Source organism: Nyctereutes procyonoides, unplaced genomic scaffold, assembly GCF_905146905.1.
Source record: "Nyctereutes procyonoides isolate TBG_1078 unplaced genomic scaffold, NYPRO_anot_genome, whole genome shotgun sequence".
NCBI classification, from domain to species: domain Eukaryota; kingdom Metazoa; phylum Chordata; class Mammalia; order Carnivora; family Canidae; genus Nyctereutes; species Nyctereutes procyonoides.
Window position 1 is genome coordinate 23371542 of NW_026575024.1, and position 27714 is coordinate 23399255.

A 27714-nucleotide genomic window follows, 5' to 3' on the forward strand; every position below is an offset into this window, starting at 1 on the left:
CCCTCAGCGGATGAGCGCCGCCGGGACCCCACGGACCCTGCGTGCAGCCGGCGGGGCCCCGGTCCGGATTCAACCCTCTCCCCTGTGGCTGAGCCCGGCTGCTGACGTCATAAAGGAGCCTTTGGTCTCTACGGAACGCCCTGAGGGTGCGTCACAGAGCTAGTGGTGACGTCCCTGGGAGCCATGGCAGTCTCTCATTCTTTCCCATGTTAAAGCAAGCGATGACATCACACCGCTTCCCAGAAGGCCCCGTCTACGCGCTCGGCGTACAAGAAGATCTATCCCCCTTCCTGCTTAGCTTTTCTCCTCAGCTCATATCACCAACGTGCTGTATATTTGACTTACATATTTCTTCTTTACCTGTCACACCCGCCAGAACTTTATGAAGGCAGGGATTTTTGTCTTGTTCACTAGAGTATCCTCCAGGTCTAATGAATGAATGTTAAGAAGGGGCAGGGGGTCGGTCACCTGGGGCAGTTCTAAATAGTTTCTTTTCCTCGCAAACCCTTCAGGACCCTCCTCTTGTCCTAGTCCTCAGGCCAGAGAATTCAGACCTTGGGATCTGTGGTTCCCTGCCCAAGACCCATATTCACCAAGGGTCTGTGGGGTGAGAATTCAGTACCCATCAACAACCATACCCACACTCCCACCAACCATCTGAGGTACTGAAAATGGAATGAGGAATTGCAGAGGGTCACAGCCAAGTCTGGGAACCTCTGGTCTCCCAGACTCCTTCTGTGTAACAGAACAGAAATTCAGGTTCCCAGGCACATTTTGAGATTCTACTTCAGCATTTCCTGAGTGGGTGCAGGAATGTGCATTTTTAACAACCAGGTGTGTGATCCTGATTAAGGACCACACTTTGAAAGGCAATGCAGTGGGCTTTTGGGTGGCTCAGTGGTTGAGCGTCTGCCTTTGGCTTAGGGGGTGATCCCAGGGTCCTGGGATCAAGTCCTGCATCTAGCTTCCTGCAGGGAGCCTGCTTCTCCCTCTGCCTATGTTTCTCATGAATACATAAATAAATCTTAAAAAACAAAAAAGAATATTAGGTAGAACTGACAGTTTTCAGAGGGGTTAAGGGGAAGCGAGAACTTGCCAGGCTGTGTTCCTGCCCAGAAGGGGAAGTGCCCGCATTAGTTTCTGGAGGGGTGGCATCAATACTCTTGCTTGACTAGATGCCACAGAATTCAGAGGTGAAGGGAAGGAAAGACTAAGACACTGCAAGCTAAGAATTCTGGTCCCCCACTCTGCCTTTTTTTTTTAAGATTTTATTTATTTATATGAGATAGTATGAGTGGGATGGGGAGGAGCAGAGGGAGAAGCAGACTCCCCACTGAGCTGATGTAGGGCCCAATCCCAGGACCCCAGGATCATGACCTGAGCTGAAGGCAGAGACTCAACCGCCTGAGAGATCCAGGCGTTCCCTGCCCTTCTTTGGATCTCATTGCCCCTATCTGTCAACTGGAAGGTGAAGCCCTCCCCCAGCATCTGGGGCCTTGAGGTCTAACCTAGACCTTACTTAAAAATAGAACAACCCATGGGCAGGCCTGGTGGCCCAACAGTTTAGCTCTGCCTTCAGCCCAGGGCGTGATCCTGGAGACCTGGGACCAAGTCCCACGTCGGGCTCCCTGCATGGAGCCTGCTTCTCCCTCTGCCTGTGTCTCTGCCTCTCTCTCTCTCTTTCTCTCTCTCTCTCTCTCTCTGCCTCTCATGAATAAATAGATAAAATATTGAAAAAAAAAAAAAAACCACAACCCGAGTTGCCTGGGTGGCTCAGCGGTTGAGCATTTGCCTTCAGCTCAGGGTGTGATCCTGGTCTGAGGATCGAGTCCCACATTGGGCTCCCTGCATGGAACCTGCTTCTCGTCTCTACCTCTCTGTCTCTGTCTCTCATTAATAAATAAATAAAATCTTAAAAAAAAAAGAACAACCCATGCCTGATTATCTGATGTTTTGTAGACCTCAAAGCTTGTTTGAACAGCTAACAGGAAACAGGTAGAACAGGGCTTTCCAACCCCTCTGTTGAATCAGAGAAGCTGAAGCACAAGGAGAGACTATGTCTGGCTCGAGGCCACACAGCAAGACCCAGATCCTCTGAAGGTCTAATCCTATCTCTGCTGCTGCCTGATACATTCCTTGTACACAGGCCAAAATGACACATCATAGGTTCTGGAACACACCCTGCATTCCTTCTCACTGCCTTGATGTCTTCTCTGTTTAACTCCTGTCCTCAAAACCCATTTTATTTAATTAATTTATTTTTTTAAGTAAACTCCATACCCAATGTGAGCCTTGAACTCATGACCCTGAGAGATCAAGAGTCACATGCTCTACTGATGGAGCCAGGCAGGCATCCCCTCAAATCCCATTTTAAACACTCCCTCCTCGGGGGAAGTACCTCTGGCCTCCCTCCTCTTGAGTTCCTGAGTCCTGACCCTTTCCTGCTCTGATGGGAATTGCAGTCTTTCTACACTTTGGTGTTGGAGTCCATGAAGCTACTGGAAGACAGAGAACATGTCTGATTTACCTCTGTGGCTGCATCTCATCCCCTACATGGTGGCATAGCACAAGTCTTACATATAAGAAGTGTCATTAAACAGAGTGATTAAATGGATGGCCAGGATATGCACTCAACACATAGTTACAATCACACAGGGGTTTAAACTATGGTGTACATTCCTTCATTCAGTAAAAGTACTGCACATCTGTTTAAGGGTTACTAACCTAAGCGAGGAGCTCTATGTCCAGAAAAAATGCACAATTGCTCAGTATTTTATAGACGATCTCAAGAATTTTCAGACTTCCTGGAGCTTATCTATGGTCCCACTAGTAGGACCCCATGTCCCCAGGTTAAGGCCCTCTGGCTCCTGGTTAAGTAAGAAGTGTTCTGAAGGGCAGCCAAGTGGCTCAGCGGTTTAGCGCCACCTTCAGCCCAGGGCCTAATCCTGGAGACAGGGGATTGAGTCCCACATCGGGTTTCCTACATGGAGCCTGCTACCCCCTCTGCTTCTCTCTCTCTCTCTCTCTCTCTCTCTCTCTCTCTGTCTCATGAATAAATAAATAAAATCTTAAAAAAAGTGTTCTGAACACTTGCTACATTCCAGTTAGGGACATACATTCAACCACTCATTAATTCAAATGTGTTGAGTATCTACAGCATTAATGCCAGGGACTAGGGTATTCATTTATTAATCCATCAATTTATTTAGTCATATTTTGGAGGGTCTACCATGTGCCAGACCCTCAGCTGGGCATCGAGGACAGAGAGATGAATAAGGAGCACCATGAGACTTGTACCTCGAGGCCTCACTGGCTAATGGGGACAGACTAGGGTTCTGACTCTCCCCTTGACTCCACTCCACCTTAACCCAGCTCCCACTTCACAAGGATGCATGCAAGATGGAGGCTAAAGCTGGTGCAGGCAGGGAGGATTGAGCTGACCACAGGGACCTTACCCCTCTTTCTCAGTCCTTTGGCTACCTCCACCCATGACCCCCAGGCTGGCCTGTGTTTGACTAAAGGGCAGGAATTGCTCAACCTGTTGGGTGAGTCCAGTTGAGTCAGAGGTGATTCCCGTGAGCGGGCAGGTGGGCAGTCTTAGAATCAGGAGTCAGTTCTGGAATTTTGGATTAGTCCTGGCAATAGTGGGATCAGCCTGAAGGTCAGAGGTCTGTCCTAGGACCAGAAAAGTCAAGGGTGTCCAGGATGGGTGATAGGTCCCTTGAAAGCCTTTCCTGGGATCCCTGGGTGGCGCAGCGGTTTAGCGCCTGCCTTTGGCCCAGGTGCGATCCTGGAGACCTGGGATCGAATCCCACGTCGGGCTCCCGGTGCATGGAGCCTGCTTCTCCCTCTGCCTGTGTCTCTGCCTCTCTCTCTCTCTCTCTCTCTCTGTGACTATCATAAATAAATAAGTAAATAAGTAAGTAAGTAAATAAATAAATAAATAAATAAATAAATAAATAAATAAAAAAGAAAGCCTTTCCTGTCAGGCCCAGGGAAGCCCGGCTGGAGCGGCGGGCAGTAGCATTGGGCCACAGGCTAGCTCGAGGCCTAGCTCAGCAGGATGACGAAGACGAGCTGGAGCTGGAGCTGGAGGATGAGCCTGATGTGGAGCTCTCCGGTGTCGTATTCAGCCACCTCAAGAGGTAATTTGTACCCACTGTACGCCTGCTCCCACACCCACCAGAGTGTCAGCCTCACACTCTTATACATGTAGGCCCATGCTCATCCACACTCAAAAGCACACAATCCTAAAGTATGGGTGAGGAGTGGCTATCCTGGGGTGAAGGGTCACTTACTCCTAGACATACACACTGCCACAGTCACACACACACAGTTACACTGGTCCACCTAGAGCTTCTGGAGCCCCCTTAGGGGATGAAAGCTTGATGAGGGTAAGGAATTTTGTCCCTTTCATTCCCTGCGGTGTCCCAGAACCTAAAATAGGTCTGGCACATAGTAGGAGTTCAACAGATCTCTGTTGAATAAATGAATGGTTTCAGGACTCCAAGAATGAGTCAGATTCGGGCGGTATAGTTGAGATGGATGCAAGACAGACTGAAAGAACTCAGAATCTAGAAGTTCACAGAGAGAGGAGATCTAATCCCTAGCACCCAGCAAGAGTGTGTAGGTGGTCGGGGAGAGGAAGTGAAGTAGGAGCTGACCATGTCTTTCCCAGCAGCCGTGCTGGGGGCCTGGCTCAAGGGGATACATTCCAGATGTCCAGAGCTCAGGACTTCCAGGTACCGCTCTCCCTTTAGGCCCTAACCCTTGATGAATACCACCTACTCTCCACACGTGGGTTTCCCCCCAACTTTGGCAGAGAAGGCTTCCTTTTTTTCTTGCTTCTGTGCCCTTAGGTGGGGGTAACAGTGCTGGAGGCCCAGAAGCTGGTAGGAGTCAATATTAACCTGTACGTGGCAGTGCGCATCGGGGAACAGCGTCGAGTGACCGCCACGCAGCGTGGGACTAATTGCCCTTTCTACAAGGAGGTGTGTGGAACCAAGGAAGAGTGGGACCCGGGATTTACCTCGTCTGCGGAGGGGGCGTGGCCGAGGTGCAAGTGAGCAAGTGGCTGAGGCCTGGAGGGCCTGGGGAGGGCAAGGGTGTAAAGAAGCTTCAGGAGGGGAAGGAGGGCGTTCCCTTTGCAAGAGGCAGGGGCCAGCTGGCCTGAACTCTTCACATATACTTTATTTCACCTCTCGTTATCCTACTTCAACCTAGTACTTCTTGTTCGAATTTCACGAGACCCGGCTTCACCTCCAAGACTTGCTCCTGGAGATTACGGTGAGGCGGTAGGGATGAGAGGTGTCTGCCGGAGAAAGGAGATGCCGAAGCTCCAGAACTAACCCCACCTTCCCGCAGGCTTTCCATTCGCAGACGCTCCCCTTTATGGCCTCCCGGATAGGCACCTTCAGGATGGACTTCGACCAGCCAGGTACCGAACCCTCCTCTCCTTTCGACTCCTCTGCACTGACAGGGGAAATTGACCCTCTAGGCCCTGATCCCTAGATACTAACTCTGGAGACCAGCCTCTTCCGAAGGCTGGCCTCCAGGCACTCCCGCTCCTCCCTACCGAGTTGGGCCTGAAGCCTGGTCAGCGCAGTCCCACCACCGCCCCATACGGCTCGCGGGTCTCCCCTGACCTGTGGCTCGCCCCTCCCTCCCCAGATGGCCACTTCTACCAGAAATGGGCTCCGCTGCACGATCCCCGGGACACCCGCGCCGGGACCAAAGGCTTCGTCAAGGTCACTTTGTCTGTGCGGGCACGCGGGGACCTGCCCCCTCCGCTGCCAGCCCCGGGCCGGGGGCACAGTTTGGACATCCAGAGGTGAGCTGGGGTGCGGGCGGGGCGCAGAGAGCAGGCCCCGGGGAAGCCTCCGGGACGCGACAGGGGGAGCGGCCGAGACAGCCGCGTCCCCGGCCTCAGTGCCCGGCTCCCCTAGGAACCTGCTCCTGCCGCGCGGGGTGCCAGCCCACAGACCGTGGGCGCGGCTGCGCGTGCGCGTGTTCCGCGCGGAGGGGCTGCAGGCGCTGCGCCCCGGGCTGCTGGGGAGTCTGGCCCGCGCCCTGCAGAACCAGCGCGTCCTCATGGACCCCTACGTGCGCGTGTCTGTCCTGGGGCAGCAGGTAAGTCCCTCCCGTCCCCGCTTTGCCGAGGCTCAGGCCCTGGGCCTGCGCTGACCCCGACCCCTCTCCGCCGGCCTTGGCTGCGGCTCTCAGGGCGAGACGTCCGTGCGCGGCGAGACCGCGGCGCCCGAGTGGAACGAGCAGCTGAGTTTCGTGGAGCTCTTCCCGCCGCTGACGCGCGGCCTCCGTCTGCAGCTGAGGGACGACGCACCGCTCGTCGATGTGGCCGTCGCCACGCACGTGCTGGACCTGAGGCAGATCTCACACCCGGGCCGCGCGGGTAGGCCCATCTGGCCAGGGCTTGCTGCCTCCGCGCTCCCCGCGCGCCCTGGGCCGCGCCCTCGACGACCGCAGCTCCGTCCCGCCCTCCCCGCTCGGTTCAGACAGTTCAGTCCGCCCCCTGCGCTCCAGCCGGCCCCTCCCTTCCTTTTTTTTTTTTTTTTAATTTTTATTTATCTATGATAGTCACAGAGAGAGAGAGAGGCAGAGACACAGGCAGAGGGAGTAGCAGGCTCCATGCACCGGGAGCCCGACGTGGGACTCGATCCCAGGTCTCCAGGATCGCGCCCTGGGCCAAAGGCAGGCGCTAAACCGCTGCGCCACCCAGGGATCCCTGGCCCCTCCCTTCCGAGCCTAGACTACACACCCCGCTCTCGGGTTGCCTCTGTCCACAAAATCCTCAGGACAGCTGCAAGTCAGTAACCACGCCAGCTGTGCCCTCCCTGCGAAATCACACGTGCTGAAACAAGCCCAGTCACAAAGACGGTTTACCCCGACCCTCCAGGGATCACCTGTAGCTCCGCCCCAGCGTGACTCCACCCCAAGGGTTCTGGCTCCGGCCCTAGAGCCTAAGATCCGTGGGTCCCCAGCGCCTTGGGGAGCAGGACCGGTTTAGAAGTGGCTCTCGCGTCTTGGTCCGTGACCGTCGGTCCGCTGCTGTCCCTCTCGGAGCTGCCAAGGCCCAAGCCGATTCCCCGCCCCCTTGGATTTGCAGGAGATAAGGGTGTGCTGCCTAGACTGACCTGGTACCCATCTGCCCCCACGCTCCCCTCTAAAACGCTGTTCTTGTCCCCCACAGCGGGGTTTAACCCCACCTTCGGCCGGCATGGTTGCCTCTCTATGGATCTCCCCCCAGTGGGGGGCTTCGGGATGGTCTTCAAAGTCTCAAGGAAGGGGATCCCTGGGTGGCGCAGCGGTTTAGCGCCTGACTTTAGCCCAGGGCGCGATCCTGGAGACCCGGGATCGAATCCCACGTCCCGCTCCCGGTGCATGGAGCCTGCTTCTCCCTCTGCCTGTGTCTCTGCCTCTCTCTCTCTCTGTGTGTGTGACTATCATAAATTTAAAAAAAAAAAAAAAAGTCTCAAGGAAGGCTTTGGCCAAGGCAAGTGGTTCCGTGGCCGCCTCCTGGTGGCTGTGTCTATGGAAGTGTCGGACGGGAGAGCAGAACCGGAGCCTCCTCAGGCCCCACAGGGGCCGAGATTGTCCCGGCTCATGAGAAAGAAGAAGAAAGCCAGGCGGGACCAGACCCCAATGGGGATCCCACAGCACCTGGATGCCAGCTCCAGTGGTGATGGTCCCGAGATTCCTAGTGCCATGGAGGTGGAGGTGGAGGAGTTGCTGCCTCTGCCGGAGGTGGGGGCTGGGGTTTAGCAAAGCAATAGGGTCACTCTCAGCTCTGGGGTGTTAACTGGCTCATAGGCATTTAACACAGGAGGTGGAGTCTGAATTTTGGGATGTGGATAAAGAATGCAGTGTGTGCGTATACATGTGCTTTTGTGAATATACATATGTGTAGGGAGGGGGCTGACCAATCAGAATTGGGATACTTGTAGTGACATATATAGGCCTTGGTTGCCTCCTCTTTCAGTGGGCATTGTGGCCAAGCAAAATAGGGTTGCAATCTGGGTGGGTGGGGGCTGACTGCAGCCTGACCCTCCTTCCTCAGAATGCCCTGGCACCCTTGCAAGATTTCCTGCTTTTCAGTGTGCTTTTTGAGGCCACCATGATTGACCCTGCCTTGGCCTCCCAGCCTATCAGCTTAGAGATCTCCATTGGTATGTGGCCCAGCTGAATCCCTGAGGGTCATGGGTTTGAGGGTGGTGACTCTTATTCCAGACTCAGGCCCCTGAAAGGGACAGTTGACCCTCAGTAAGGGGTGGGTTCTGAATTTCATTGAGGCTTGAAGGAAGGGTCAGACCCTCAGCCTGGTGGCCCCTGACCGTTGCTGCTCTTGTAGGTTGTGCTGGCCGCCGGGAGGAGCAATTGAGCAGAGGGGCCAGGGCCAGGGAGGGTGCAGAGGGCGTGGCAGGGGAAGAACAGCCTCTGCTGGAGACAGACACAGGAGATGGGCCAGTGGATGAGGAGGAGCTAGGGACCCCTGCTCAGCGGCCTGAGCCCGTGGATGGCAATGGGTGAGTGCTCCTGGAGGCTGGAAGGAGGGCATTGGGAGATCCCCAGCACCCCAAGTCTGCCCCTCGCAACCTCTGTTTTTCTCTGACCGGCACAGGCCATATTTTTGCTTGCCCCTGCGTCACCGCAAGCCATGTGTGCATGTGTGGAGCCGCTGGGAGGATCACACCTGGCGCCTGCAGAGCACTAACTGGGTGCGAAAAGTGGCCGAGAGGCTGGTGAGAGCGAGGCGGGTGCCCACAGGGAGAGGCCAGGACGTAGGGGTGTTGGGAAGACTGTAGCCTTTGAAGAGAGCTCTGGAGCAAGGCTAATAAGTAGAGCTCCTGGGAGCCAGAGAGCACAGCTCTGGGTGAACTGAGGCCAGAAATTGTGGGAAGACAGGGCTTTAGAAGTGTTATACCCAGGAAGGGGTCAGATGAAAGACATGAATAGAGCTACTGGGGGTCCAGCGCCACAGGTGTGGAGCCAGTAGAGAGCTAGGAAAAAGGAACCACGAAATGGGTGAAACTAAACATGCCCTGGGCCCAGAGGTGTGGCCCTGAATGGATGAGGCTCTGGGTGAGGGTGTCGTCTAAAAGAGGTGGGAGTCTGGGACCCTTGTGACCTGACCCTCAGGCCCTGTTGCACAGGACCAGGGGCTGCAGGAGGTTGAGACTCTACAGCGCAGGCCCGGGCCTGGCGCCTGCACACGGCTCAAGCAGGCACTGGAAGAGCTGGTGGCAGGGTGCAGGTGAGCTGGGAGCCTTTGCCTCACTGCTACAGGTCATCATGGGAAACTCCAGGGTGAGGGAGGCTCACAATGGCTGTTTGGAGCCAAGGGTGACTGAAGCTTGTTTGCTCAGCACTTTTACAGAAGAATGAGGGGATCCCTGGGTGGCGCAGTGGTTTGGCGCCTGCCTTTGGCCCAGGGCGCGATCCTGGAGACCCGGGATCGAATCCCACGTCGGGCTCCCGGTGCATGGAGCCTGCTTCTCCCTCTGCCTGTGTCTCTGCCTCTCTCTCTCTCACTGTGTGCCTATCATAAATAAATAAAAATTAAAAAAATATATTTACAGAAGAATGAGGAGGAGATGATTGTATCAAGGGAGCTTGATGGAAATTATTGGAGGTTAGGCCACTCCCCTCCAGTAAGCTGCCTTTCTTGCTCTCCTAGAGACTGAAACTCCCTTACCCACCCTCCCCTCCTTTCTGCCAGATTTGTTCCAGATACTGACTTTCCCTCCTACTTCATGGAGAAAATAGAAGCCTTGCCTTCCTCCATCCAATCTATCACCCTACCAGCTTCTGTATCCATCTGCTCAACTTCCCTCCTGCTACAGTGGAGGGAGGGTTCTGGTCCCATAGCCATGGCTGTGATCTTGATTTCATCTCTCACCAACTGGAGGAATTAGCTCTGCAGTTGTCTACTTTCTGTCCTGCAGCATCAACTGGTCCCTAGTTACCAGGTCATTATTGTAACCATATATACTTGTTCTAGTGACTCCCATCTTCAACCTTCACTGCCTTGAATTCTATAACCTGCTCCAGGTACTTCAGTGTTTTCCTGATCCTATTCTCAAAAGATTTATCAATCCATTTATTCAATAAATATTTATGGCACATACCATGCCAGATACTGCTTTAAGCGCAGTAATAACAGTAAAAAAATCATTCTTGCCCACAAAAAAGTCCTGAAATTTATATTCTGGTGAGAGATAGAGTGGGAGTTGGATGGAAACAGATAAGAAACATGTAAACATCAAGGAAGAAATATAAGAATTATAAGGATAGTATTAAGGAGAAAAGAGTCTAGGAAATATTAGAGAGAGGTGTTGTAATTTTAGAAAGGGTGGCAAGGAGAGGCCACTATGAAGTTGACATGAAGAAGCTCAAGGAGCAAGCTGCATCTGTAAGGGCATTCCAGGCAGAAGGGACAGCATGTGCAAAGGCACTGTGGTGAAACATGCCTGGTGTGTTTGAGGAGGGGAAGGGAACCAGTGTAACTGCAGCAGAATGAGCAAAGTAGATGAGTCTGCAGGGTATGGGGGCGGGGGGGGGAAGGAAGATGATGGTGGGGAAAGGCATGTGGAAGCCTCATTGGCCATTGTAATGACCTTGGCTTCTTCTCTGATTTAGATGAAGAGCCTCTGAAGTTTTTGAAAAGAGAAGGAATATGCTCTAACTTATCCTTAAAAAGGGGTCGGTGGTGGAAGGATGATATAAGAGAAGAAACAAAGAGATTACTAAAGAGGGCTTGTAATAATCCAGGGGACCAATTATGATTAATTGAATCTAGGGTGGTCACAGTGGAAATAGACATGAATGGATTCAAGAGCAATTTGGACTTTGGAGGTGACACCTTAGGACTTGTGAATGGAAAGAACAGGGGATGAGGAAAATGTTTGAAGAAGAGTCATGAATGACTCTCAAGATCTTGGCTTGCACAACTGTGTAGATGATGTTATTTACTGAGCAATGGAAAGCAAGAAAGGGAGAAGGTCTGATGGGAGCTAAGGGAATATAAGAAACTCATTTTGGGGTATGTTAACTTTGAGGTTTCTGTTAGACTTACAAGTGGACATGTCTGCAAGGTAGTTAGCTATAGGAGTTGAGTTCTGGGGAGACTTCTAGACTAGAAATGAAAAATTTTGAACTGTCAATACGTAGATGAAACTGGATAACATTATCTAGGAAGCAGAGAAAAGAGAAATCTGAGGACCTGGAGATGTCCAGCATGCAGAGGTAGGGTGAGAGGAGGACTCAGACAAGAGCCTGGTTGTAAGTGGTCACTTTTCTGCTCTCATTTTTCAACCTCTCAATGTCAGTAGATACAGTTGATCTCACTGTCCTCTTCAAAGGCTCTGCTCTTGGCTTCCATGCCCCTGGTTTTCCTTCAGCTTCCCTTGCCATTCCTTCTCTTTTGCTGGCTCCCTCTCTCTTCTTGACTTGTACATATTGCAGATGTTCTTATGATTATGTCCTAGGGCTTCACTGTAAAGCTCTTTTCTCTGCCTATGTTCTCTACGTCTCTGAAAGAGTAGCCACCTTTAATCCAATTTAATTCCTTACTTGATTTTCTATACAATGCAATTAAATTGTTTCTATTTTCACTTTACTAAAATTATTTTATTATTGAAATTATTCTTTGGCAGGGAAATTTCAATGAAAGATTTATCTGTGTCACATTTCACTATTTATAGCTTTGGCCAGTGTGTTTTTCTTTGTGGCTATTATTTCTATCAGATCCAATTTCCCCGAATCAAATCCTGTGGATCTAAACTTCATCAAGAAGATTTTTTTAAAGGTTTTATTTATTTATCCATGAGAGACAGAGAGAGAGGCAGAGACATAGGCAGAGGGAGAAGCAGGCTCCCTGCAGGGAGCCCAATGTGGGACTTGATCCCAGGACCCTGGGATCATGACCTGAGCCAAAGGCAGACACTCAACCACTGAGCCACCCAGATGCCCCAATCAAGATTTGATTCAGTTTTAATTTATGTTAACAAATTAAATAAATAAATTTGCCTGCTGGGGCAAAAATAATATTTTGACCAATAGAAGTCTTGGAGCAAAGAATATTAATAAGCTAAAAGCGTAAGCCCTGGGAGCAGTGTTGGGTTAAAAATCATTGGAGTCATTTATTTTACATATTTTTGAAAATTTCCACAATAAAGACTTAAGAAATCATTGCAGGTCATAAAGGGCCCAAATATTATGTCTCAAAAATCATTTGGGGCACCTGGGTGGCTCAGTTTGTTAAGTGTCTACCTTTGGCTCAGGTCACGATCTCGGGGTCCTAGGATCGAGCTGCAAGTCAGTCTCCCTGCTCAGTGGGAAGTCTGCTTCTCCCTCTCCCTCTGACTCTCCCCTCTATTGTGTTTTCTCTTCCTTTTTGTGTGTGTGTGTGTTTTTTTTCTCTTCCTCTCTCAAATAAATAAAGGAAATCTTTTTAAAAAATCATTTTACATTACCTAGCAAATATTTTTTCAGCATCCATTGGGTGCCAGGGCCTGAGAGTACAGTGGTAATCAGAATGATGTCCCTGCCCTAGGGACTTTCTATTACTTTTTATTTGGAGAGACTGATAAAGCAGAATATGAGGATAGAGAAAGTGGCAGGGGCTCATTAGAAGCGATGACTAGGGTAGGTCTGAGAGGAGGTAACATTTGAGGAGAGGCCTGAATGAAGAAGGTAAGTGAACCATGCAAAGATGGAGCAGCCAAACATTGTAGCAAAGGGAGCAGCTAATGCAAAGGCCTTTAGGTGGTGATGGGCTAAGTGTATTCATGGAGGAGCAGAATGGCCAGTGTAACTTATTGGGTTGTACATTAGGGGAGAGTAATATTTGATGAGGACATGGAGATTAAGGGAGCCTGATTATGCAGGGCCTTTAAAATTTTTTTATCTATCTATCTATCTATCTATCTATCTATCTATCTATCTATCATCTATCATCATCATCTATTTATTTATTGAGAGAGAGAGCAAGAGGGGGAGCAACAGAGGGAGAGGGAGAGGGAGAAGCAGGCTCCCTGCTGAGCAGAGAGCCTGACAAAGTGGGATGACCCAAGCTGAAGGCAGATGCACAGCTGACTGAGCCACCCAGGTGCCCCTGTTTAGGGCCTTTTTAAGAATTCTGTTGTTTACTCTGAGATGAGAAACCTCTGGAAAGGAGTAAAATAGTCTGGAAAAGTGTTGAAAGCACCACTCTGGTTGCTGTATTAAGAATATTTGGAGCAGGAGGGGGGAAAAGAGTAACATAGTGAGAGCAGCTGGGAGGTTGTTGCAGGAGTCCTAGGTGAGAAATGATGGTGACTTGGACTGGGCCGGTGCTGGGAGAGGAGAAACGTGGCCTGATGCTGAACATATTTTGAAGGTAGAGCCTAAATTATATGCCAATGGATTGATGTGGAATGCGAGTGAAAGAGAAAGCAGTGAAGGGTTTCACTGAGGTTTTGAAGTAAAGCAGGTTTTTGGAGGGATGGGGTGAGGGTGAGGTTAATTGGAAATTGTACACTTTGTTTGAGCTACCGCTAGTCAATTTTGGGACTGTCAGACACAGCCCTTCTGAGCCTTTAGTGTGCACTGGAATCCCCCAGGGTATAAGCACACAGGTTCTAGGGGCAGGTCTAGGGTGGGGCTGATGCTGTATTTCTAACTTGGTGGTACTAATGCTATTAGTCCTGGGCCACCTTTGAGTAGCCAGGCAGTAGATAGTTACATGTTAGTGCATCCTGGGACTTCAAGGTGAGGCTGGCCTCTGAATTTGGGAGTGGTCCACATACAGAAGTCATAGTTGGCTTAGGAAAGGTGCCTCTTTGAGAACATGACAGAGAAGGGCTGTGAGGAAGTCTCAGTGTGGGAGGCCTGCTCTGAGGGAGGTGGCCCCTAAGGGTCAGTGTTCCTTCCTTTGACTCCCACCTGACATACCTGCCCTTGTTCTCCGTAGACGGTTTTGCCACATTGCTGAGCACAGGACAATGACCCGGCCCAATGCCCTGGATCGATCTCGAGGGAAACTGCTGGTGCATAGCCTGGTATGGTCCAGGGAAGGGGGACCAGGGACACTTAGCTGGGTGGGGCCCTCCACTCATGTTTTCTTCCTGCCCTTCTAGAACCTGTTGGCAAAGCAAGGACTGTGGCTTCTACAGGGTATTAGACAGGGCAATGTGCAAAAGAAGGTGGCACTGGCCAAGAAGCTCTTGGCAAAACTGTGCTTTCTGGCCCAGGAGGTAACACCTGCCCACCCATTTCCCTACCCTGAATGTCCTGATAGTGATGGCTGCATAACAATGATTGATGTAGAATAATGTACAACTGAACTATACCCTTAAGAATGGTTGCAATGGTAAATTTTATGCTATCTATATTTTACCACAATTTTAAAAAACAGGAAAAAAAAAAGTCAGAGTGGACTTTGAGGTTGCCTGTGAGGTATCCAGGGGAGAAATGTCTAGGAGGCAGGTGGCCACATGGATCTGGGGTTTACAGGTATGTGTCAGGGCTAAGATCGGGATTTTGTCCATTTGTCCAGGGGGAGTTGTAGAAGCAAGTGGTCTCAGCTCTATCCGTGACCCAGTTCTCTGTCCGCAGCCCCAGCCACCCCTCCCAGATGTGCTAGTCTGGATGCTCAGTGGGCGGCGCCGTGTGGCCTGGGCCCAGGTTTTCCTGCCCAGGATGTGCTGTTCTCTGTGGTTGAAGAGGAACGGGGCCGGGACTGTGGGAAGATCCAGAGTCTGCTGCTCACAGTGAGGGGGTGTGGGTTGCTGGAGACTGGAGTGGAATGAAGCTCTGAGGGCGGGGGTGAGGGGCACACGGTGGAGGCCTGTGGTTTCCAACAGGGGGCCCCCAAACTCTTTTTTTAATGAAAAAAACTTTAAATATTTTTATTTAAAATTTTTTTCAACTAGAATTTTTTTAAGTTAAAAACAGGTTTTAATTTTTACATTTTAAAATTATTTTTAAAGTATTATTTTAAAAAGTACACCTGGACTCTTTTCAGCTATCTCAAAAGCCAAAAGACATCATGCCTTTACCTAGACCCACTTTGATGTGAGATAAACACCAAGTTGTGTCACCTCTGGGCCTTCACTGGCCCCTTTGCTGACTAGGCTCTGACAGACCAGCAGGTGGTAAAGATAGGGAGTGACTAGTCAGTTCCTTATAAGTACAGCTGATTTGGGGGCAAAATGTTTCTGATTGAAGTGTCCCTGAAATAGACGCCAACAGGGGTCCCTAGTGCTGAGAAGCTGTGACTGATGGGGTAAGGGACTGGGAATCTAAATGTGTTGGGGCTGAGGGGGAAGAGGAGGTAAGTGTGGGGTGTGGGACACAGCTTGGGGGTGTGGGAATTTGTATAGGAAATGACAGTGTTGGGGCAGGAGGGCTAAGGAATGGGAGTGTTCAGGGTAATGTGGTACTAGATGGAGGGCATGAAGTGGGGTATAAGGGTAGGATACAGGGAGTGTTTTTTGGATTTGGCACCAGGGAATGGTCTATTAATACGGAGTTTGGGCATGCCTGGGGGAGCAGGGGCTGGTCTAGCTGGGGTAATAAGAGGCAGACCCTCACAGGCCACCTCCCTGCAACAGGCACCCGGGGCAGCTCCTGGTGAGGTCTGTGCCAAGCTGGAGCTCTTCCTGTGGCTAGGGCTGGGTAAACAAGCCAAGGCCTGCACCTCAGAGCTCCCGCTGGACCTGCTGCCTGAGCCCTCAGTGGGACTGCCCCACCACCTGTACCGGGATGGTGAGTATAGGGCCCAGGTCAATATTTGCCAAAGGTGTGGGGCTAGATGCTCAGCTGGGGCTGGGGGGGGGGTCTGGAGTCAGGAAGTCCAGTGGTCCCCTGAGCAAACATCTTTTTCATCTCCCCACCCCAGACTTCAGCTACTTCCAGCTTCGAGCTCACCTGTACCAGGCCCGAGGGGTGTTGGCAGCTGATGACAGTGGGCTTTCAGACCCCTTTGCTCGAGTCCTTATTTCTACCCAGTGCCAGACCACACAGGTGAGGGCTGAACTGGAATGTGGGTCAGGGTGGGGGGGCTCCAGGAGACAAGAGCGGGGTGAAGGCTGAGCTTTTTTTCCCTCAGGCCCTAAGTCTCTCTTCCTGCCCTGGATTTTCTGGATAGGATACTGGTTTGGACTGCCCCAGTTTATTAGAGAGTGGTAACTGGAGGGCCCTTCAGGATAAGGAATTGTTTTCTGGGGTTGACTGTAGGGCTAGCCCCAAGGGTGGCCGATTACAGTTAGGGGGACCAGGCTAGGAGGGCAGGCTCCAACCCCAGTCTGAAGGGCACTCTCATCTTTTGTGATAAACAGCTGTTTAAATTATTACTTTAGGGCAAGAATGCTCACCAGGGATGTATGTTTGGAGATTCTTTTCATGCCTGCCTTTGACTCCATCTCTGCATGGCCCTCTAGGTCCTGGAGCAGACGCTGAGCCCTCTGTGGGATGAGCTCTTGGTGTTTGATCAGTTGATCATAGACGGGAGAAGGGAGCATCTGCAGGAGGAGCCTCCACTAGTGATTGTCAATGTCTTTGACCACAATAAGTTTGTGAGTGTGGCCTGGGAAACCTGTTTCCACCTCTCAGCGTCCCTGCTCCTCATCTTGATACACCCCTCCCCTGGCTCTTGGGCATGTTCCACTTTTGTCTTCACTGCCTTGTTCTCCACAGGGCCCCCCTGTGTTCCTGGGCAGGGCGCTGGCCACCCCAAGGGTAAAGCTGATGGAGGACCCTTACCAATGCCCTGAGCTACAGTTCTTCCCCCTGAGGAAGGGGCCCTGGGCAGCTGGAGAGCTCATTGCCACCTTTGAACTCATTGAACTGGACTACAGTGGTGGGCTCGAGGTCAGAGTACCCTAGTTTAGCTGGCATGGCTGTGGACTCCTTGTTCTGTCCTGTCCCTCCCCTCCCCTCCTCCTCCTCCTCCTTCTTCTTCCTTCCTCCTTCCTTCCTTCCTTCCTTCCTTCCTTCCTTCCTTCCTTCCTTCCTTCCTTCCTTCCTTCCTTCCTTCCTTCCTTTTAGAGAGATAGTGAGAAAGAGAGCAAAAGCAGAGAGGGAAAAGCAGGCTCTCCACTGAACAGAGATCATGATCAAAGGCAGCAGCTTAACTGACATTGCCACCCAGGTAAGAGAATATGGAATATAGGCATGTCCTGGGATTACCCCTCCAAGTACCTTGCCTTCAGAGAATGCAGGCTGCAATTCTGTCCTGGGGTCCTCATTGGACTTCCTGATTCAGGAACATTAGAAGTAGACACACTGTAGGTTTATCTTGCCAAGCTTCCAACCCAGAGACCCGAGGCTACAGGTGGATCTTCATGCCTCAGACACCCACCCTCCCTTCCTGTACTTAACTGTTTCCTGGGATGCTCCCTTTCTGCCCCTCCAGCCTTGCCAGTTCCTCTGGATTGATATTTCACTGGCAGCTGTCAATGTCCCCCTCCCTGAGACCAAATTTCCTTCCTTTGGCCTGATTCCCCTTGACCTCTGATCTCTTGCCCCCCGCAGCCCTCTGTGCCCAGTGATGTAGAGCCCCAGGACCTGACACCACTGGATAAGCACCTTTCTGGACGCCTGTCCCTGCCACCTAACGTGCGTCCGGCGCTCAGGGAGTTCCGTGTTGAGGTAGGTAGGGCACACTCCCACCTCACATCCCTGCCACACACATGTCTGGGTGCCCTCTGTCAGGTGCAGGCCCCTGAATTTCTCACTTCCTGACCCCAGGTGCTGTTCTGGGGTCTGAGGGGCCTTGGCCGTGTGCATCTGTTTGAGGTGGAGCAGCCCCAGGTTGTGCTGGAGGTGGCTGGACAGCGTGTGGAGTCAGAAGTCCTGGCCAGTTACCGTGAGAACCCCAATTTCACTGAGCTCTTCAGGCATCTGACAGTGGTGAGGACACAGGCTGGGAGCAAGAAAGGCTAGACTAAGAAATGAAAGGGCAGTGGGATGGTGAATTCCCACCCAGTTATCTTAGATTAGTCAAGGGATCAGCAAACTTTCTATAAAAAGCCAGTTAGTAAATATTTTAGGTTTTGTGGGCCATGCAGTCTTAGTAAGCAATTACTCACCTCTGCCAAAGTACCATGAAAACAGACATAGACAGCAAGTAAATGAATAAATATGACTCTGTTCCAGTAAAACTTTATTTACAAAAACAGGCAGTGGGCCAGATTTAGTTTGGCCAAATCAGTTTGCTGATTTCTGGATTAATCCATGAACTGGTGGTGTGCTCTTGGTTCTGTTGAATGAGTGGGTTAGGTAAGTGTCATGAAGTGTAGGTCAGAAGGAATCTGTCTAGTCTCTGAGACACCAGGGGCTAAGAAGAAAATGCATTCTTTGTGTATTTTATAATTCCTGTAGTATGGACTTTGGACTCAAATTCTAGCAATGCCACTTGGGAGCTTGTCAGTTCACTTGTTTTAGTTGAACTTTAGTGGTTTTTTGTTGTTTGTTTGTTTGTTTGTTTAAAAGGAGTAGCAGGTACAAAAGAAAAAAGATTGAAGGCAATACACTAAATGCCTCCTTGCAGGAATGCTATGAGAAACCAGTGAGGGAAAGGATCTTGTTGAAAGGGACTGTAAACTGAAGAGTGCCGTGCCTGTGTGAGGGGGTATTGGGACAAAGTGTAGTGGTTCCAGACTAAAAGGGGGTAAAACCCTGTAAGAACAAACAAACAAAAAACGAAAACAACAAAAACCTTAACACTTTCTTGACTGTTCCATATGCAGGAGTTTTCAGTTTGAAAACTTCATTGTGCTGGGACACCTGGGTGGCTCAGCGGTTGGGCATCTGGGTTCACAACTTGGGCTGCTAAATAGAATCACCTGGGAGACATTGAAGGAAAAGTCTGGGCCTTACCCCTAATTAAATTTTGATTTTTTATTTATTTGGGGTGGGTCTCCAGCATTTATGTTTTTAATACCTCCCCAGGGGGATCCCTGGGTGGCTCAGCGGTTTGGCGCCTGCCTTTAGCCCAGGGCACGATCCTGGAGTCCTGGGATCGAGTTCCGCATCGGGCTCCCAGCATGGAGCCTGCTTCTCCCTCTTCCTGTGTCTCTGCCTCTCTCTCTCTGTCTATGTCTATCATGAATAAATAAATAAATCTTAAAAAAAAATACCTCCCCAGATAATTCTAAGGTATGGCTAGCAGTGAGAAGTACTGCCTAAAGACTCCAGTAAATTTCTTGGAGGAAAATAGTTCCCCAACACCGCCATTCTAAGTAGCTGTGTCATAGAGGAGGTTAAGAATGTCAAATCTGGGCACCCCGGGTGGCTCAGCAGTTTAGCACCACCTTCAGCACAGGGCGTGATCCTGGAGTTCCAGGATGGAGTCCCACATAGGACTCCCTGCATGGAGACTGCTTCTCCCTCTGCCTATGTCTCTGCCTCTCTCTGTGTGTGTATATCTCTTATGAATAAATAAAATCTTAAAAAAAAAGAAAAGAAAAAACTTCATTGTGCTATAAGATGGTGAAGCTGAAAGCAGTTTGCTCACTGAACTTCTAGGGAGTGTTTCCTTTCACTTCCCATTTCATAGTGCAAAGTGAGGAAAACATGTCCCTCTCTCCATTGTGCATTGTTTTTGAGTAGAGTGCTCTATGGATGTCAATTAGATAAAGCTAGGTTAATAATGTTATGTTAACCTTCTTAAAAAAAGCCTTTGGTGATTTTCTGATGAGTTGTTCCACCACTGTTGTCCACCAATAGCGTTGGTGTTGTCCACCAATAGCATTCATATGCTATTGAAATCTCCAACTATTATTGTTTAATTGTTTTTTTCCCCTTTAATTGTGTCAGAGTTTACTTCTTATATTTTGAGGTTCTGTTATTAGGTGCATATATGTTCACAATTGTTATAGCTTCCTATGAATTGATCTGTTCATCATTATAAAATGTCCTTCTTTGCTTCTAGTAAAATTTTGTCTTAAAGTCTATTTTTGCCTGATAGGATAGCCACTCCAGCTCTCTATAGTTACCGTTTGCATGACATATCTTTCCCCATTCTTTTCCTTTCAACCTATGTTATGAGTCTTCTAAAGAATGTTTCTTAGATATCACTTAGATATCATGAAATTGCATCTTTTCATTTTTTATTAAGATTCATTTATATGAGAGATGGAGAGAGGGCAGCCCTGGTGGTGCAGCGGTTTGGCGTTGCCTGCAGCCCAGGGTGTGATCCTGGAGACCCTGGATCGAGTCCCACATCGGGCTCTCTGTATGAAGCCTGCTTCTCCCTCTGCCTGTGTCTCTGCCTCTCTCTCTCTCTATGAATGGATAAATAAAAATCTTAAAAAAAAGAAAGAAAATTATATATAAAAAAAAAGAGAGAGATGGAAAGTGTGAGGGGTAAGGGGCAGAGGGAGAGGGGAGAGAGAGAGAATCTCAAGCAGACTCAGTGCTGAGCATGGAGCCTGACATGGGACTTGATCCTATGTTCCTGAGATCATGACCTGAGCCAAAATCAAGAGTCAGACCCTTAGCTGGCTGAGCCACCCAGGTGCCCCAGCAGATGTTTCTTTTTTTAAAAAAAAATAATCCAAGGTCCCTGGGTGGCTCAGTCAGTTAAATGTCTACCTTCAGCTCAGATCATGATCCTGGGGTCCTGGGATTGAGCCCTGTGATGGGCTCCCTGCTCAGCAGGAAGTCTGCTTCTCTCCCTTTCCCTCTGCCCCTCCCCCCTAACTCATGCTCTCTCTCAAATAAAATCTTTTTAAAAACCCAGTTGAAAATCTCTGCCTTTTTTTAAGAAAGATTTTATTTATTTATTTATTTATTTATTTATTTATTTATTTATTTATTTATTTATTTGAGAGAGTGTGTGTGCAGGCATGCCCAAGGGGAGGGTAGAAGGAGGGAATCTCAAGCAGACTCCATACTGAGCACAGAGCCCCTCATGGGGCTCCACACAGGGCTGGATCTCAAAACCCTGAGATCATGATCTGAGCCAAAACCAAGGGTCAAACACTTAACTGACTGAGTCACCAGGCACCCCAATAATCTCTTCTCTACCTTTTGATTGAAGTGTTTAATAAAGTTGATGTGAAATGCTGGGGTCTGGGAGCAGACCCCAGTCAAGAAAGAAGTCTTGAGCTGTCTTTGGTACAAAAAGGGTAGTTTTATTATTGTTGTTGTTATTATTTTTAAAGGTTTTATTTATTTATTCACGAGAGACGCAGAGAGAGAGGCAAGACATAGGCAGAGGGAAAAGCAGGCTCCACGCAGGGAGCCCGATGTGGGACTCGATCCTGGGACTCCAGGATCACGCCCTGAGCTGAAGGCAGACACCCAACCGCTGAGCCACTCAGGCATCCCAAGGTTTTATTAAAGCACAGGTATAGGACCCGTGGACAGAAAGAGCTGCACTGGGGTCATGAGGAGTGGCCCATTATATACTTTCAAATTGGGAGGGGGTTAGGGATAGTGTCTCTAAAAAATTTAGAAGCAAAGTTTCCAGCATCTTGAGGGGCTACCTATTGTTAGGAAAGGGTCATTTATTACCATCTAACAAAGCCTTAGTCATCAGGCCCTTCAGGTGTACTACCAGTGGGCCATATGCTTGGGGATGATGATTGCTAACATATATCTTGGGAGGTAGAGATAAAGGAAGTTTCCAAAGCGATTTTTATGTGTTAAAGAAGACTTACAGGATCCTGGAGGTCAAGTTAATATTAAGTTAAGGTTGCTTTTTGCCTTTAGCAAAGTATTAACATTTAGGCAGTTGAGTTCCTGGAGGAAAGTCATCCTGCCTGTGTTAAGTACTTGTTAATGGGCTGCAAAGGAAATTTACTTTTTCCCTATATTTCTACATTCTTTAGCCTTGGTTTTCACATCAAAGTCACATTTATTATTTTATTGATGTGGTTGGATTTACATCTGCCATTTTGCTGTTTGTTTTCTATGTAGCTCATATATTTTTTGTTCCTCCTTTACCACCTTCTTTTGTATTACATAGCTATTTATTAGCATACTACTTTAATTCCTTTGTTGATTTTCACTTAGTAGTTGCCCTAGAGATTGCAGTATGCATACTGATTTTTCACAATCTACTTCAGATGAATACTACTCCATGACAGTGCCATTCTTTCCTTCCTCCTCTGTGCAATATTGTCATATACATATAAAATAAACCCGACAATTCAATATTTTAGTTATTGCTCCTCCCCCTTAGGATCCACTGATAGATCTAGAATTTCTGTATTAAAAGACCTACACATTTTTATGGCTGAGTCTATATTAACAAACTGAACATCCATCCTTTATATAAGAACAACAATCACCACCACGTGTTTCTGATAGTGCTTTGTAGGCTCCAAAGTAGTTTTGTATCTGTTATGTCATTTGATATTTACAGCAGTCTTTTGAGTCCAGGAGTGTGTCCCCTTTTTGCCAGGAAAATAGGCTTGGTGACTTCCCAGACGTGACAAAATGAGACTCTGGCAGAGCTGAGCTGAGAAAGCAGATTTAACTGCACTGTTTTCTATCCGTCTCTGTGGCTGCCTCTCCTTCCTCCCCAGGCCTGCAGAGACTCAGTTCCTCTCTCCCACCCCCAGGACCTGCCAGAGCAGCCTTACCTGCAGCCCCCACTCAGCATCCTGGTAATTGAGCGCCGGGCCTTTGGCCGTACAGTGTTTGTCGGGTCCCACATTGTTTCCCACATGCTGCGATTCATACTCCGGGGTCATGAGGATCCCCCCGAGAAAGAAGGGGAAGAGGAGGAAACAGGGAACCTAGTGCTTAAGGGACCACAAGGTAAGGGGCCTTCCCTTTAGGGACCACCCGACAGAAGCCTCTCTGGTTCCTGGTGGAGATGGCTCCAGGGGACCCTTCTGTGGGGCATGGAATCTGACTTGTACTCACCTGATCTCCTCCTGGTGTCATTTCCCCTCTTCCAGGACAGAAGACCCCGGATCCCTTCTTGGCCGAAGTGGGGATGCCCAGACGGCTCCTGAAGGTGATGGGATATCAAAGATAGATGGAGAAGGGCAGGCGAGGCTTAGGGTGGTGCTGGGTTAGGGGCACTAAGTTCTCTCTCCCTCAGGCTCCTCTGAAGAAGCTCCCCCTGGGAAGCCTCCTAAACCAAGGCTGAACTGGAGGAGGATATCCCAGATCCTGAAGAGCTTGACTGGTGGTCCAAGTACTATGCATCGCTGCAGGAGCTCCAGGGGCAGGTGGGGGCAGAAGCGGGTTCCAGGCTGCAGCTGGAAGTAGAGGAGGATAAATGGGAAGAGAAAGGATCTCATGAAATGTGGAGTCCTAAAGCTTTTCAGAGCTCTTCATTAGACATTTTTTCTCATCTTCATAACAGTTTTGGAAGCTGAAAATTACTAACTCTACTATCTACAGCTGTGCTGTCAGAAATATGTGAGCCACCTACTTTTGAGGTAGCCCAAAGTCAAAGGAGAGAGGTGAAATTGATCTTAGTAATACATTTTGTTTAATCTAATATATCTAAAATATCATACCAACAAGGAACCATTATAAAAAATAATAATGAGGGATCCCTGGGTGGCGCAGCGGTTTGGCGCCTGCCTTTGGCCCAGGGCGCGATCCTGGAGACCCAGGATCGAATCCCACGTCGGGCTCCCGGTGCATGGAGCCTGCTTCTCCCTCTGCCTATGTCTCTGCCTCTCTCTCTCATTCTGTGTGACTATCATAAATAAAAAAAAAAAAAAAAATAATAATGAGATATTTGACATTCTTATTTTATACTGAGTCTTTATTTTATTTTTTTAAGATTTTATTTATTTATTCACGAGAGACAGAGAGAGAGAGAGAGGCAGAGACACAGGCAGAGGGAGAGGCAGGCTCCCTGTAGGGAGCCTGATGTGGGACTGGATCACAGGTCTCCAGGATCACACCCTGGGCTGAAGGCAGCGATAAACCACTGAGCCACTGGGGCTGCCCTATACTGAGTCTTTAAAATCTGGTGTGTATTTTACACTTACAGCACATCTCAATTCAAGTGCTCACTAGACACATGTAGCTGGGGGTTACTGTCTTGGGCAGCAGAGGACTAGACAAACTGAAGCTTTGAAAATGCAAGTGGTTCACACAGTTGGACCTTGAACTAAGGTTTCTCAACTCCCTATCCTGGAAAAGGGGCAGATTAAAGAGGTGAAGGGAGGGGAAGAATCTCTCACTTGCCCTTGATTTCAGATCAACTTGGAGGAGGATGAAATGGATGATTCTGGAGAGTCAGGTAGGAGATTTCGCTTTCTTGCTCCTGCTCTTTCTCCCTCCTTCCTCTGACACCAGTATTTCTAAGTGTGGCATTTCTGCTATTCCCAGATGGAGTCAACCTCATTTCTGGGGATGGGGAGGCCCAAGACCAGGGTCAGGGTGAGGCTGAAGTCAAAGGAGTCAAAGGCTCCGTGTCCCAGAAGAAAGCACTTGCCACTTTGAAGGTGAGCGGGTGGTTGTGAGAGGGCACTGTGCTAGGATTTGAACATTGGCCTGTCACCGAGGCCCTTGCCTTTCAGATCTACAACGGCACCCTGGAGGAAGAGTTTAACTACTTTGAAGACTGGTTGAATGTGTTTCCCCTGTACCGAGGGCAAGGCAGCCAGGATGGAGATGGAGAGAAAGAAGGGTCTGGGCACCTTGTAGGCAAGTTCAAGGTATGTTTGGAGAAAGAAGGGTGGCCAAGGAGTACAGGTGGGGATGCAGGAGGAAGACTGTCTTTCCAGGGACTTTTTTTTGTCTTCCCACCAATCCAGGGCTCCTTCCTTATTTACCCTGAATCAGAGGCAGTGTCATTCTCTGAGCCCCAGATCTCCCGGGGTGTCCCACAGAACCAGCCCATCAAGCTCCTGGTCAGAGTATATGTGGTAAAAGTAAGTACCCATCACCCCAGCATGCCCCCAGCTCCAGCAAGGTAATGTAAATAAAAGATACTAACCGAAGGATTTGGAAGGAATCTCCGGGAACAGAGTTCACCTTCTTCATTTTTCAGGTGGGGAAACTTAGGCACAAGTTAAGAGACTCTCCAGGGTTGCAGAGCTTGCTTGTGGCACCACCTGGATGTAGAACTTATGTCTTCTGGCTCCTTTGTCATGGTTCTACACCATTAGTTTGTAGAATGGGGAGCATAACTCCAAGGAGAGCGCAGCTCTGAATCTCAAGGTTCACAATGGCTTGTTATCAGATACCTTCATACAGATCCTTGTCTTGCAGTGGTTTTCAGACAGCACTCAGCAGGACCCTGAAGTTTCCTGAAAGGCATCTCAGGGAATGAGAGGAGTGAGTGGGTAGCTCTGCCCCCTTCGATCCCAGCACCAGAATAGATCCCGTGCTTTTATCTGGTTTAAATATAAGGATTCTAAGACAGAATTTAAAGAAATGTTCCATGGCACATCTTAGTGCATAATTCGATAGTAGGAGTCATCTTGATCTTCTGCTTCTAGCAGTATCGCAGACTAGATGGTCGGAAATAACCTCCTGAGGTAATATATTAGAACTGCTTGATAAACAATCTTAAATGGATGCTAAACTTATGAGAATGGGAATTTCCAATGGGCATAGGATGAAGAGGCAGCAGGAATCCCAGTCTCTGAAGTGCAGGTTGTCTTGAGAGGTTTGTCCATACCCATCAATACATACCTCCATGTAAGAAAGAAGAAAATACAAGAAAATACATGTTTGCTCCTTTGTGTACAAGAAATACAGGAAAGAGGAACTGAACTAAGGATACTGGTTACCTAAAGAGCGTGAATGGCAAAAGGTTGGAAACAAAGGGAGAACAGGATTGGGCTGGCATTCCCATAGTATAGTGTCTACCAGAAGCCAAGCCTGGACACTGAGCCTTGGGATCTAATAATCTATCTAAGATGGGAGCCACAACCAAGACCCCTGCATGAAGCAGCACCCAGGAAGGGCTTTGCTTTTAGTGACAGGCGGGCTGGAGAAGTTGACACACTAGGAGAAGAGCCTGTTAGGTAAACGATCTGTTTCAGCTTCTGCTCCAACTGGGGGAAATAGAAAACAATGTCTTCCCCAAGAATTTATAATTAGAGTTTTGCTCTCACATTGGTTTAAGACTTAAATTTATATTATCTGCTCAGTCCAGAAAACTCAAAGATGAGGAACTGGCTCAAAATGGTCCCAAGATTTCCCCTTCATAGATTTAGATGACCAGGTTTGGGCTCACAACCCCAAATTAAAAAAATAATAATAATAAGAAAACTATCAGGAAACATTGTCAGAAAAACAACACAAAGGAGAATGAAACTTGTAAGGGCTTGGGATGTTAGAATTTTCAAGTATTAGCAATGGAAACCAACTACCTAACATATTTTACAAGTAGAGAACAAAAGGCTTTCAAAAGTGACTGGGAAGTTTTGAAATAGTAAAATTGAATTCTGAAGATGGAAGGCCGTTAAACATAAAATTTGATTAAATGTCCATATGGGGCAGCCCCGGTGGCACAGCGGTTTGGCGCCGCCTGCAGCCTGGGGTATGATCCTGGAGACCTGGGATGGAGTCCCACGTCGGGTTCCCTGCATGGAGCCTGCTTCTCCCTCTGCCTGTGTCTCTGCCTCTCTCTCTGTGTGTCTATGAATGAATAAATAAAATCTTTAAAAAAAATAAATGTCCATATGTAGCCGAACAGTTGAATAAACTGTGGCATGTCCACACAAGAGAGTACTATGCAGCTGGAACAAAGAATGAGGAAGACTACAAATGGAGTGATTTCCAGGACAGTATATAAAGTTTTTTTTTAATTTTTATTTATTTATGATAGTCACACACAGAGAGAGAGAGGCAGAGAGAGAAGCAGGCTCCATGCCGGGAGCCTGACACGGGACTCGATCCCAGGACTCCAGGATCGCTCCCTGGGCCAAAGGCAGGCGCCAAACCGCTGAGCCACCCAGGCATCCCCCAGTCTCATGATTTTTAATCACATCTGCAGAGTCCCCATTACCATGTAAGGTAAAATATTCACAGGTTCAGGGGATTAGAAGGTAGAAATCTTTGGTAATATTCTGCTTGCCACAGAATGTAAATTGCTATAACAGTTTTGGAGAACAATTTGGCAATATTTCATAAAATGGAAGATTTCCATTGCTCATACCTAATAATTATACTTCTAGATACGATCCCAGGCTAATTCTTACATATATGTACTACGAAACATAAGAGCTGCTCATTCTAGCATTATTTGTAACAAAAAATTTTTTTAGGAAAATCTGAAGTGTTAATGTTCCTAAATAGGAGAGAGAGTTAGTTAGCCATACAACAGATATACAGTTCAGTTGAACAAAGTACAGCAGCATGTATCAACAAGAATAAATCTCCCAGCATAAATTTGGATTAAGTCATGGATGGAGCTAGAGAGTGTAATGCTAAGTGAAGTAAGTCAGTCAGAGAAAGACAAATGCCATATGATTTCACTCATATGTGGAATTTAAGGAACAAAACAAATGAGCAAAGGGGAACAGACTCAAGTACAGAGAACAGGAGGACCTGGGTGGCTCAGTTGGTTGAGGATCTGCCTTCGGCTCAGGTCTTGATCCCAGGGTCCTGGGATCGAGCCCCACGTCAGGCTCTCTGCTCAACGTGGAGCCTGCTTCTCCCTCTCCTTCATGCTCATGGTATCTCTGTTGCTATCTCTGTTTCTCTTTCAAATAAATAAAATCTTTTAAAAAAAAGTATATAGAGAACAAACTGATGGTCACCAGAGGGGAGGTGGGTAGAGGA

At 48.8% G+C, this 27714-nt stretch overlaps 1 protein-coding gene across 1 annotated transcript in view; it reads left to right on the forward strand.

Moving 5' to 3' along the window:
• The first annotated feature begins 221 nt into the window (after positions 1 to 221).
• Positions 222 to 27714, forward strand: part of LOC129522280 (fer-1-like protein 4) — a 35535-nt gene continuing 8042 nt past the window's right edge. Inside the window, 35 exon segments of the mRNA XM_055344421.1 lie at positions 222 to 266; positions 532 to 662; positions 3996 to 4145; positions 4682 to 4742; positions 4860 to 4991; positions 5224 to 5286; positions 5365 to 5437; positions 5671 to 5830; positions 5946 to 6129; positions 6223 to 6409; positions 7208 to 7225; positions 7228 to 7313; positions 7495 to 7761; positions 8075 to 8183; positions 8366 to 8540; positions 8636 to 8756; positions 9168 to 9268; positions 13967 to 14054; positions 14133 to 14249; positions 14611 to 14682; positions 14685 to 14765; positions 15609 to 15762; positions 15896 to 16020; positions 16437 to 16571; positions 16693 to 16866; positions 17530 to 17646; positions 17746 to 17907; positions 22569 to 22767; positions 22911 to 22969; positions 23057 to 23100; positions 23102 to 23186; positions 24175 to 24217; positions 24307 to 24422; positions 24498 to 24635; positions 24735 to 24851. Coding sequence (XP_055200396.1) covers positions 222 to 266; positions 532 to 662; positions 3996 to 4145; positions 4682 to 4742; positions 4860 to 4991; positions 5224 to 5286; positions 5365 to 5437; positions 5671 to 5830; positions 5946 to 6129; positions 6223 to 6409; positions 7208 to 7225; positions 7228 to 7313; positions 7495 to 7761; positions 8075 to 8183; positions 8366 to 8540; positions 8636 to 8756; positions 9168 to 9268; positions 13967 to 14054; positions 14133 to 14249; positions 14611 to 14682; positions 14685 to 14765; positions 15609 to 15762; positions 15896 to 16020; positions 16437 to 16571; positions 16693 to 16866; positions 17530 to 17646; positions 17746 to 17907; positions 22569 to 22767; positions 22911 to 22969; positions 23057 to 23100; positions 23102 to 23186; positions 24175 to 24217; positions 24307 to 24422; positions 24498 to 24635; positions 24735 to 24851 — 4089 coding nt within the window.